This window comes from Neofelis nebulosa, chromosome 12 (genome assembly GCF_028018385.1).
Source record: "Neofelis nebulosa isolate mNeoNeb1 chromosome 12, mNeoNeb1.pri, whole genome shotgun sequence".
Lineage (NCBI taxonomy): Eukaryota > Metazoa > Chordata > Mammalia > Carnivora > Felidae > Neofelis > Neofelis nebulosa.
Window position 1 is genome coordinate 68,880,074 of NC_080793.1, and position 12,362 is coordinate 68,892,435.

Consider the following 12,362-nt stretch of genomic DNA (forward strand, 5'->3'; position numbering starts at 1 on the left):
TTGAGAGAGAGTGAGCACGACTGGGGGAGGGGTGGAGAGGGAGTCAGAGAATTCCAAGCAGGCTCTGCACCATCAGCACAGAGCCCGATGTGCGGCTCAAACTCACAAAGCGTGAGATCACGACCTGAGCCGGAATCAAGAGTTGGATGCTTAACCAACTGAGCCATCCAGGCGCCTGTGCTTTTTTTTAAAAATTGAAGTATAGTTGACATACACTATTTTATTAGTTTCAGGTATACAGCATAGTGATTTGACACTATGAAATGTTCACCATGGTAAGTCTAGTTACCACTTGAATTTACCATTTATGCTAATCCATGCTCTTTACATATAGTAACTATAAAGCCTCATCTCAGTCCTCTAAGTTACATGGTATTAATTACCTCTGCTTTACATGGCTAATAATCAGAAGAAGGAGGCACAAAAAGATTACTAATGTAGCTTATAAGAGGGGGGACAGGATTCAGAATAAAGCAGTCGGATGTGAATGTCAGCTTTCTTTACCACCATGCTATACCAAAATGTTATTTGTTTATTTTTAAAGGGCTACAGAATTGTTGACTCTTTGAGACTGCTGAGTTCTCTTATTTTTCTTCTTTACCACAGTCTGCCTCTTACTGTCTTTGGCAGTTACATATTTAGTAAAACTTAATTCTTCCTTTTATTCTAAATCCCATTACTTCTTTCCTTGTCAGGTGAACCTGATATGCATTGAGTTTAATATTTATTTGTGTTCCATTGTGTTTATACTCATAGAGACTCTTTTTTTCCTCAGAATAGCAATCCCATTCTCTATTTTCTTTACCCCAGATGTTTCAGCTTGGAGCATTTATAGAAACCTGGAGGTTTAGAAGACTCATTTCCAGAGAGCCAGGACTTGTCAGTATACACACTTCAATGGGTTCTTTCCCTCTCCTTTACTTTAGAAGAACTTTAAGGAGTGATAGACAGTTGTTGTTGTTGTTGTTTTTCCCTGAGGCTGTCAGTAGCTCTTCATCTTTGTTTTTCCCTAAACCAAAACACAGAATTTCCTGCTGTTGACCTCTCAAAGTACAGTTTTTTTTGGTCCACAATGACTGTTTTACAGATAAATTATTATTATTTTTTTGAAAGTAGAGAGCCAATCTCTAAGGCTTAATTTTCACAAAGTATTGAATATTGAATTCTAGTATGTTTAGAGAAAGAATACTTTTGTAAACTTTTTGTTATTTTAAAAGCATTCTCTATTAGGTGCCAATCAAGGAAATTCTATATTTTGATTCATCAATTAATAATTTGAAGACACATGAAATTACATATTCAGGTACTAATAATTATAATGATACAGTAATTATCATGATACTCTTTAAATACACATAGTGTTTATTATTTCTGGCAATGGAGAAAATCTTTTTGTTGGTTATACAAGGATGGGATAGCTAAGTTCCTGAATATAAAATATGAGAAATACATAGTATGTTTTTCCTTCTAAATTACTTACTATGAAATATGTACATAGAGTCTATGGAGACTGTGTATATGCATATACACGTATAGAAAGTATTGTAAGAATTGGGGCATGGTAGAATAAATTTAAGGCTAAAAGTAAGTTCACTCTGATAGTAAGGTAAATGCAAAGTTAAAAATGAATGCCCATTGCAGACAAATCTTACATCTCTCTTTTGCAGTGAAGGTGGTGGTAAGTTTGTATTTGTGTGAGGCCACATTTGGTGAGAATAGCTTGGGTAGTAGGTAAACTGACACTTGTCCTTCTGTCACAGCGTACTTCTGGTCTTTGAGCAGATACAGATAAAATTAATCCCAGATGCATATCCTGTTTTCCTAAGGTCAGACCTCTCCTTTAAATTTACCCTCTTCTTTCTTAAAAGGGCATGAAAATCATTTCTGGTTGTTGTTCAACTTTTCACTTTTTTCCCCCCGAAAAACAAAGTGAATGGTGACACTGAGCTTTTCTAAGGGAAATTATTGACCAAGGAATACAAGAGGACGGTATAATCATTAATTTGTCTTGAGGCAGTCCATCGAGCAACAGTGTATGCTCTGAAATCAATGATGAATTTTACATCCTGGGTGTTCTCTTTGCATGCTGTGTAATTTTGAGCAAGCCACTTAACCCTCTCTCTACCTCCGTTTCCTCTTCAGTCAAAGGGAGGTAATAATGCTATCTACCTCATAGTGTTCTTGTGCAGATTAAATTATGTAAAACCCTTAGCGCTTCACACATTTTCACTGCTTAGTAAATGTTATGATTATCACCACCACTATCTTGTATTTGTATTTTTCAATTTAGTTTTAAGTTTTACCGCCCTTAAATGTGAATAAAATTTTGACAATTCAGGAGGGCATACTTTAGTCTGGATCTTGATGCTAGGTTTTCCATCTTGAGGTGCCCAAATACTGTGTTCTATTAGAGTAACCTTTAACACAATAAAACAACCAAAACAATGAACTGTGCAACAATGAAGCAAAAATACAAGCACATTTTAATTTATACAGCTTTTATTCAGTGATTATTCTCTACATGTGATTAATAATTTGGAAAATTTTAGTCTGAATTATATTCTGTAACTTTTTCTTAACTGGTGACATTTTTATTATTTCAGAATGATGATATTGAAACGGATATTAACAAGCTAAAACCCCAGCAGGAACCAGGACGAACGATAGAAGAACTTAAAATGTATGAACACCTTTTCCCTGAGCTTGTTGATGATTTTCAGGTATAAATATGGAAAATACAGCATCTTAATTGATTTTGAGAAAAAATTCTTTTTTTTTTCTTCCTTAGGCCTATAATCACTGGTTTCCTTCTCCTTCCTGTTTCTAAAATGTGAAAGTAATATTGCCTTTCTGAGTGACATTGGACTGCTGCTTTAGCATTCTGAGCTGCAAACTGCTTATTTATAAAATGAGGGGACCAGCTCATTTAGTTTTTGGGCTGGCTTAAAAGTTTTTTCATCACTTTGGCTCATTGCTCTAATTGGCATAGTTTCTTACTCTTTGTAAAAAAATAATCTTTAAAATGGCATTTCAGAATCTGACATTAAAGTCATCTTTGTAGCAGTTGCATCCAACTGAAGGGGAGACAAGAGCTAAGAAAGTGCTAAATTAAAACTGTAGTCTGCTTGTTGTGTTTCCTGGAGGTTTCCATGTAACGGGACGGGGCGTGGGGGGTGGGGAGGACAACTTGAAGTCTTTATATCTGATTTGGTTCACAGGGAGAGTGACTTCTTGTTAACATTTCTTACCCTCATTTATTTACTGGAGTGTGCGTACATAGCATGGGTTACGTAGCAAGTAAACCTGATTGAATTGATGGTGATTAGTAGGTTTAGTTTCTTATTCCCACTCAGCTGCCTGCCTGTGGTGGGTCCTTGAGTAAGTCCCTGAAATTGCCCAGAATCTTAAACTGTAAAATAAAGGGTGAACCAGATAATCTCAGATTTATTCAGCTCTTACTACAAGCCCCATACCCCATAAACCCATTTATTTCCATTATAATTCTTAGTTGCCTAAAGAAAAAGACTTTAATATGAAGTTATGTATGAGAAATAAAAAAAGAAATACAGTTGATCCTTGAAAAATGTGGGGGTTGGAGGTGTCAGTCTCTGAACGGAGTAAAAAGTGCATGTATAACTTTTGATTCCCCCAAAACTTAACTACTTAATAGCCTCCTGTTGACTGGAATCCTTACTGATAATAGAAGCAGTTGATGAACACATTTTGTATGCTGTATGTATTATATACCGGGTTCGTACAAATACAGCAAGCTACAAGAAAGAAAATGTCGTTAAGAAAATCATAAGGAAGAGAAAATACGTATACAGCACTGTACTGTATGTACTGTGCGTATCAGAAACAATCCGGGTTAGTGGTGTTGACACTCACCGTGCTCATTCTTCAGGGTTCTCTTTGGGATCTTAACGAGCTTGGGACGCAATAGGAACAGCCTCTAGTTGCTCCCCGCCGCCCCCCCCCACCCCCCCCCGCCATTTCCTCGGTGCTCGCAAAGATTTGAGGGATGTTGGAAGGTACTCTAAAATCAGGTGGACTAGAAAGAAGGCAGGAGTAAAGGAGAATGGTATTTGTCAAAAAGAGAAAAAGAAGAAGACAGGAGGAGGCGTTTGGGAAAGGGTGCTGAACCTATTAGATGTATGGCTGTTCTTTAAACATCTTTGTGCCCAGCTAAGAACTGCTTAAAAATAACACCTGGGAGGTGACAGATAGTGCTACCTCAAAGCAGAAAAATACTGCAGAAGGAATTTGGGGAAGGAATTTCTTCTTTCTTTTCTGTGTGTGTATAGGAACTATGTAACATGATTAAAAATGGTAGGAGTTTTGATGTGTGAATAAAGAAAAATAATTTTTTAACGGGTGTCAAGGGCAGGATTTTGGTTCTCATTCTTTCGCAGGCTACTTCTTTCTTGTAGGCTACGATGGTGAGTTCTTGTATATCTGCCTGTTAATTCATCACCCAGAATAGGCTACCCTTGATGGTTTCCTGCTTGGCACCTAACAGCTGGTCAGCTTGTCCTTTAGTTTGGCTGCTCATAGAAGTGGGTTCCTACTTGTGGTCTGACTTGGCCAGGGCCGGATGGTAAAGACGGGTTTGTCAGAGTGTAAGTGCTCTGAAAAGTCTTCCCAAGTAACTTACTCCTTTTTATTATGTGTAAGCAAAAGAAGCTATTTCAAGTATTTCAGTCAATACGTATTTATCCATGTGTTCTCTATTTTGCCACCAAGTATAGTGTAGAATAGTTAACTGTATTTCTGTGGCGTGTGTTACAGGAATAGCACATGGTCTTTTATTTACACAACTGGACAGTTATTTCTAAAGTAGCTGTGTTGGCAGTTGACTGTCTTTCTCATTTTTAAATTTCAGATGAATGCATCTTTAGGATACATTAATCTCTATTTTTTGAATTGTGTGTTGGAGCTGTATCTAAGCAGCAGTATTTAAGTGATAAATTTTAGAGAATTAAAAATATTGGTTGGTTCCAGATAAGAAGTGTTTCAAAGAATTTTTTCAGCCATCATCTTATCAGATACTGGCAGATCATGAGATATTAAACACAAATGAAATTAATTTCAACTTTTTAAATGACTTTTTCCATTTGGATTTACATGTCATTTTCAGCATCAACCATTGGAGTTTAAAATTACTTGATGCATTTGTTAGAATTCTGAACACCACCCACTTTGCTTCCAGATGTGTTAAGGCTACTATTCAGTGGCCAGATGGAGGCAAATTGAATACATTTGAAGGCAACTTGTAGAAGTGTTAAAGTAATTATCAACAGACTTTTGAGGGACCTTTTTAAAACTATGATTATTTATTCATAGTGACAGTTACAGTTTTATTTGCTTTTGTTTCTTAATGGCAGAATATGGGAAGTGTCAAAATTCTGAATTGTCACGGCTCTTTTTTCATGTATTTGTGGTGGCATGATGACGGTTACCGTATGGACTTTTGTTAGTTTTGTTTTTCTTTTTTTCCTCTTTTTATTTTGGTTTTAAATTTTTATTAAAGTTACGTATGGACAGAGTTTAAAGAGTCACATAGCTTTACCTAATTTAATCAGGAAAAACTGGGTCCCTTTCCCACTACTGTTTCCTACCATCACTTTTAGCATGTTTTTGACACTAATCCCCATATTTCTAAATGGTAGGCTCACAGTGTCATCTCTTGATTTTCCTGCTTTTGCTCTTTTTTGTTATATTATTATTTTAAGATAGGCATCCAGTAATTTTTAGTCTTCTTTTTTAGTACTGTATTTAAAATTTTAAGCTACAGATTTCCCTCTAATTACTGTTTTAGCTACATTACACATGTTTTGATATTTAGTATTTTCATTAACTTTGTTTGGAAACTTTATTTCCATTATGATTTTTTTCTTTCATCTGTTGATAATGTGAAAGTTGGCTTTCCCAATTTTGTATTTGTCTTTTTATTTATCTGGCATACTGTGGCAGAAGAGGACATTCTTTATGATTAGAATCTCTTGAATTTTTTGAGGCTTCTTTTATGGCTTTGAATTTAGTCAATTTTCATTACTACTTCTTGTACCCTTGAAAATAATTCTGCACCTGTTAGGCACGGTTGTGGGTTTGGACACTGTGACAGGATTGTTCATCATGTTGAGAAGATCTTTTCTGTACTTAAGGCTTTTTATTCCAGTGCTATCAATTACTGTGAAAAATGTGTTAGAAATTTTTCGCTGTGATTGCAAATGTGTCTCCGTTTTGTAGGTCAGTTTTGTTAAATATTTTTGGAGGCATACGAGTATATATTGATTTCTGTTCCCTCTGAAATGAACTGTTAATGGTTATAAAGTTATTGATACTATAAAGTCTCTAAGACATTTAAGGCAAAAAAGTTTAGAAAGTTATTAATGTAGCTAAATTAATTTTGATGAGCTGCCCGGTATCTTTTTACAGCCTTTTGCTTTGAACTTTTTGATATCTTTAGACATGTATCTTTTAAACAGCATACAGTTGGATTTTTAAAAAGTCTGAGGCTGCCATTTAACTGGAGCATTCAGTTCATTTACATATAACTATTACTCTATTTAGATTTATATTTATGAGATCAGATTTTGTTTCATCTCTGTATCTTTGTCTTTTGTTTGGCCTTCATTTGGATTGACTGTTTTTTGTTTCACTTTTTCACGCTTATTCATTTGAAAGCTCTAGTCTTGTTATTTTTTATTTTAATCAGCTCTATTGAGGTGTAATTTACATATAATAAACTCCATTCCTTTAAAGTATAAGTTTGAGTATTGACATACATGCAGAAATTCTAGTTACTCTTGATGTAAGTTTTTACTATTCAGAAGTTAATCAGGACCTTTCTTTTTTCTCTTAATTACAAAGGGAAACTTGGAATACTTTTAAGTATCATCACCTCCCAAACCAGTGTATACACTTTTAATTTACATTTTAACTCTAGCTTTTAAAAAATCATTGTGTATGGTACTGCTTTGTGCTTTACATTCAGTGTTTAAGATTTACTCACATTTTTACTATTTTGTTTTTCATTTCTTATTGTTTCTCAGAACTTTAGTCTGAATTACTTTCCTTCTGCCTGAAATACACCTTTTAGTGTGTCTCTAAAAGCGCTTTTACTTTGTAATCATTCTTGAAGTTAGTTTCTTTCTCTGGCTAATTTTTAGGAATCAGCTTTATTGAAATATTGAAATATAATCTATATGCAGTAAATACTCATCTTTAAGTCCAGTGAGTTTTGACGAATTACTGTGCAACTACCCACCCAGCCAAGATAATGAAATTCTTTCTGTCACCCCAGATATCTCCCTGGGCCCCTGTGTGGTCAGTCTCTTCATCTCCTGCCCAGGTAACAGCTGATCTGCTCTCTGTCACTGTAGGTTAATTTGCCTGTTCTAGAACTTCTCGTCACTGCAATCCTGCATGAATGTGCTCTGGTGTAAGGTTTCTGTGCTCATCTTATGGTTTTGAGGTTCACTGATGTTACTGCGTATATCAGTGGCTCTTTCCTTATTGCTAAGTAATATTTCATTGTATGAATGTACCATGGTTTCTCTATCTGTTCACTTGATGAGTATTGGAATGCTTGCAGTTTGGGTCCACTGTGAATAAAATTGAGATTAGCACCTGTGTAAAAAGCTTTTTGTGGAAATTTGCCTTCATTTCTCTTGGGTAGATACCTAGGAGTGAAATTGCTGGGTAGTATGTATAGGAAGTGTATGTTTTCACTGTACAACACATTGTTTCTGGTGACTTTCAAGATCATTTCTTTAGCTTCCTGCTCTGCAGTTTCCCAATAATGTTGACTAAGGGCAGGTATTCTTTTTTAAATCTTATATGGGATTTGCTGTGTTTTGGAATCTCTGAGTTGTTTTCGTTTAGGGTTTGGAAAAACTCTTTATCTCTCCTTCAGATTCTGTCTCTTTCCCTTTTCTTCTCTCTTTTCTTTTGGCATTACTAATTGGATGTAGACTTAAAAACTTTTTTGTTTAATGTTTATTCATTTTTGAGAGAGAGAGAGATACAGAGACAGAGACAGAGACAGAGCACGAACAGGGGGAGGAGCAGAGAGAGAGGGAGACACAGAATCTGAAGCAGGCTCCAGGCCCTGAGCTGTCAGCACAGAGTCTGACACGGGGCTCGAGCCCACACCTATGAACTGTGAGATCATGACCTGAACCGAAGTTGGACTCAACCGACTGAGCCACCCAGGCGCCCCTAGACATAGACTTTTTTACTTTCTTCCCATATCTTTTAACTCTTTTTCATGTTTTCCTTCTCTTTCTCTATGCTATAGTCAACTACATTCCTTAAAACAGTCTGCCAGTTCCCTAATTTTATTTTTGGCTCTGATTGGTTGTTACAAGCATCCACTAGGCATCCAGATTTGTTTTTTTGCGGGGGGGTTTGGAAGGTTTAAAAAAATATCTGTTTCATCATTGTTAAACTTCTTGCTTCTTGTCTTTTATTTCTTTGAACATATTAAATATAGTCATTTAATTAGTGTTATAATATTAGTGTCTGAAGTTCTTGCAGGTCTTTTTCCACATCTGTTTGTTTTAGTTCCTTCTCTTCTACTTGTTTAATTTTTCATTTAGTTGTATTTTTGTTTTTGTTTTTTTCCCTATGAGCTGGTCATTTTCTTTACAATTCTGTTTGTGGAACTTACGCGGAAACTCCAGAAGTTGTTGTTTATTACTTTTGACAGGCACTCTTAATAGGTTACATTCCTTCTGAAGGGTTTTTGGACCTCTCAGGTACGTGAGTTCAGGCTGCAGTCTGTGTGATGTGATGGCAGGCTTTTGATATCAATTTATAACTTATGGGTAGTGATATTTTTCATTCTCTTAGTGCCCAGGTTTGAGACCGTTGGTTTTCCTTGCTGTTTGTTTTCTGGTGGGGGTATTTTTAGGGCCTCCATATCGAAAGTTAGTTCTCTGGGGGTTTCATCTTTATGGGAGAAGGATCTTCTGGTAGAGTCCCCACCTTATACAGGTTCTGGGATAGTCTTCTATTCTTTATACTCTGAAATGGGAAAACCTAAACCCCGAGGTCTCCTGTTTTAGCAGATATTTTCCAAGTGAAAGCCATTTAGTCTTACCACTTTGGGATCCCGTCATCATTTACCCTTTGCTCTTTATTTTTGCTGTCTTATCCACTTGTTGTGGTACTTAAAATATTTTAATATCCAACAATTGTAAGTGTTTCTGTGGGTGGATATCTAGCCCACTGTATTTCAAACAGAGTTTTTGTTGCTCTTGTTTTTTAGAATTACAGGGTCACATTATAATTTTATATTTTACAGTTCAGCATTAATACCACCACATGTATACAAATAGTGTAAAACAAATACAGTGGTATCTTTAACATAAAATAAACATTTGTTTTATGGAAAAACTAGCCTTCCTATCTAAATAGGCAACCCCTCTTTTCCAAACCATAGTCAAAATTAAAATTAACTACAAAAGCTCTAAAAAAGGGGAGACCACTTCAGTTTAAGGTATTTCAGGAGAAATGGGCCCATAATACATTATAAGGGTGATCTGAAGATTGTAGATGAAATTACTATTTTTAGTGTTTTTTTTTCCCTCATGCATTCAATTGTACTTAGGGGGACGTTTTCTCACTTCAGCATGACCCCAGCTCATAGATGAGTAAACTAACATTAAAATACTTATGGTTAACTTATTGTTCTAAGAATCAAACCTCTTAACTGTTTGCCTCAACTTACTGTTTTAAATTCATTTATGTACATGGAATGTACTTTTACTCTTTAAGAAAAGCAGCTTTCATATTATACCCCTATTTGTTTATGGAAAAGCTTCAGGTGCTGCATACTGAGTTTGATACTGAAGTAACATCCTGGATCAAAATGACATCTCAATATAAAATACCACTTATGTAGCAGTGTTCTTTGTGTGTTAGTCTTTAAATGCAAGTTTACTTGCTTTCAACACTTTTAATGGAGAGCCACCTACCTCTACCACCTCCTTTGTGCCTCCACTGTCTAATCTCCTTGGATTCGACATTGTGTAGGGGCTGAGAGTGAATCGTCTTAAGGTCCTTGGTTTATATGCAGTGGGTATTTAAAGAATGAATCACAGGATGTGAGGGCGATCTGGCTGCGACATCTGTCACCCCATTGATCGCCAGGGTTGATTCGGCTGATCTGGCTGGCTAGGCGGGTGTCCCCTTCCTCCCTCACCGCTCCATGTGCGTCCCTCCCGAAGCTGCGCGCTCGGTCGAAGAGGACGACCTTCCCCGATAGAGGAGGACCGTTCTTCGGTCAAGGGTATACGAGTAGCTGCGCTCCCCTGCTAGAACCTCCAAACAAGCTCTCAAGGTCCATTTGTAGGAGAACGTAGGGTAGTCAAGCTTCCAAGACTCCAGACACATCCAAATGAGGCGCTGCACGTGGCAGTCTGCCTTTAAAAAAAAAAAAAAAAAAAAAAAAAAAAAAAAAAAAAAAAAAAAAAAAAAAAAGAATGAATCACAAAGGAAAAGATTCTTAATTTTTACCACATAATGTGTATAAAGAAGCTAAAGTTAAAAGATGAATTGCAAATTCAGAAAAATATTTGCAAAGATAGGTTACATGGAGGATTGGTGTGTTTGTGTGCGTAATGTAGGAATTTATGCAATATAAGAAAAACCCTGTATTTCAAGAACAAATAAATTACGTATGAAGAATTAAACCAGTTAACAGATGTATAGATTTTTATTTTTATTTTTTGCTTTTCTCATAGGGAAATTCAAATTAAAATAGCATTAGACAGTACTTCTTATCTGTCCCTTTTGGAAAGTGTTTTAAAACTATAGTACTTGATGTTGGCAAGGAAGAGAGCAGTTGAAATAGATAATCTCATACACAGGTACTGGGAATGTACACTTGGATAAGTATTTTGGAGAGTATTTGGAGAATTTGTATTAAACATTAAAATTGATTATAGTTATGTGACCCTGTAATTCCATTTCAGTGCTTAGGACGTCATCCTAAACAAAAAGTTTTATGCAAAAAGATGTTCTTTACAGATTTTTTTATAATAGCAAAATTTTGGAAATGGCTTAAATATATACTTTGTTTATATGTTTGTTTAAATCCTCTGTTGAATAAAAAATTTAATGCCCAACAGTAGAATAAAAGTTAAATCAGTTGTGGTATATTTCTTTGGTAGAGTCTACATAAGATATAGACACAAAAAATATTTTTGTAAGTGTAAAAAGAGAAAAGGCTACTTGACCTGTCAGCGACATCCTTTTTTTAAACTTGGCTTCCAGGACACTTTTCTTTCCTGGTGTTTGTCTTTCCCGACTGGCTTTTCCTTCTCCATCTCCTCTAAAGCTTTATTTTCATCCCCTCAACCTCTGTAGATGATAGTGACCCAAAGTTCAGTCTTCTTCTCTTCTCTAGTTCTTTTCATTGAAGATCTCCAGCCTCATGGCTTGAAATGATATCTGTATGCTAATGATTCCCAGATTTAAATCTTCTGGATGGGCATTTCTTCTGAATTCTAGACTCATATATGTCAGTTGCCTACTTTACACGCTTGACTAGCTGTGAATAGCTCACACTTAACATCTCAGAGCTAAACTCCTGATGCTTTTCATTTATTCAGGCAAACACTTGGGCACCGTGTATGATACCTCTCTGTCCCTTCTGTCCTGTATCTGGTCTTTTACAGTATCATGTCAGTTCTGCCTCACAGTGCATTTAGAATCCAACCCCCTCTTACCAACTTGCCCAGACTCTTAATTTGTCCTCTGTTTCTACTCTCCCCTTCTTAGTCTGTTCTCAGAAGGACACTAGAGCAGTGGTTCTCAACTGGGATGATTTTGTCTCCGGGGGATATTTGACAATGTCTGGAGACATTTTGGGTGATCACAAATGGGTGAGGATACTGTTGGCATCTAGCGTGTACAGAGGAGGGAGGCCAGGGTTGCTGCTAGACATCTTACCGTGCACAAGATGGTGCCCCCTATCTTGTTAGCCCCGGCCCCTGAAACATAGAACCAAAACCAAACAAAGAATAATTATTTAGATCAAATGTCTTACCCCTTTGGTTAAGAAACCCTGTACTTCAGGTGGTTAAGACACTCTGTACTTACAGGTTCTATTTTGTTTTGTTTTTTTTTCCTCAGTGTAAGTCCTGTGTCATGGCACTCCTCTCCCCTAAACCCTCCACTGGCTCCCAGTGTCATTCACAGTAAAAACCAAAATTCTTACAATAGCCTGCCAAGCCCTACAGTATCTGGTCCTCTTTTACATCTTAGAATCCATCTTGTTCATTCTGTTCCAGCCATCCTAACCTCCTTGCTGTTCTCTGCATACACCAAGCACCCTTCTTCTCTAGGGCGTG

The 12,362-nt window shown here is 36.4% G+C and overlaps 1 protein-coding gene across 6 annotated transcripts in view; it reads left to right on the forward strand.

Moving 5' to 3' along the window:
- The window catches only part of AGTPBP1 (ATP/GTP binding carboxypeptidase 1), a 164,401-nt gene that overhangs the window by 79,766 nt on the left and 72,273 nt on the right, over positions 1–12,362 (forward strand). For all 6 annotated transcript variants that reach the window (XM_058695567.1, XM_058695566.1, XM_058695563.1 and 3 more), the window contains one exon: positions 2,604–2,720. In XM_058695567.1, the coding sequence (XP_058551550.1) occupies positions 2,604–2,720 (117 nt within the window). The remainder of the gene's footprint in view (positions 1–2,603; positions 2,721–12,362) is intronic.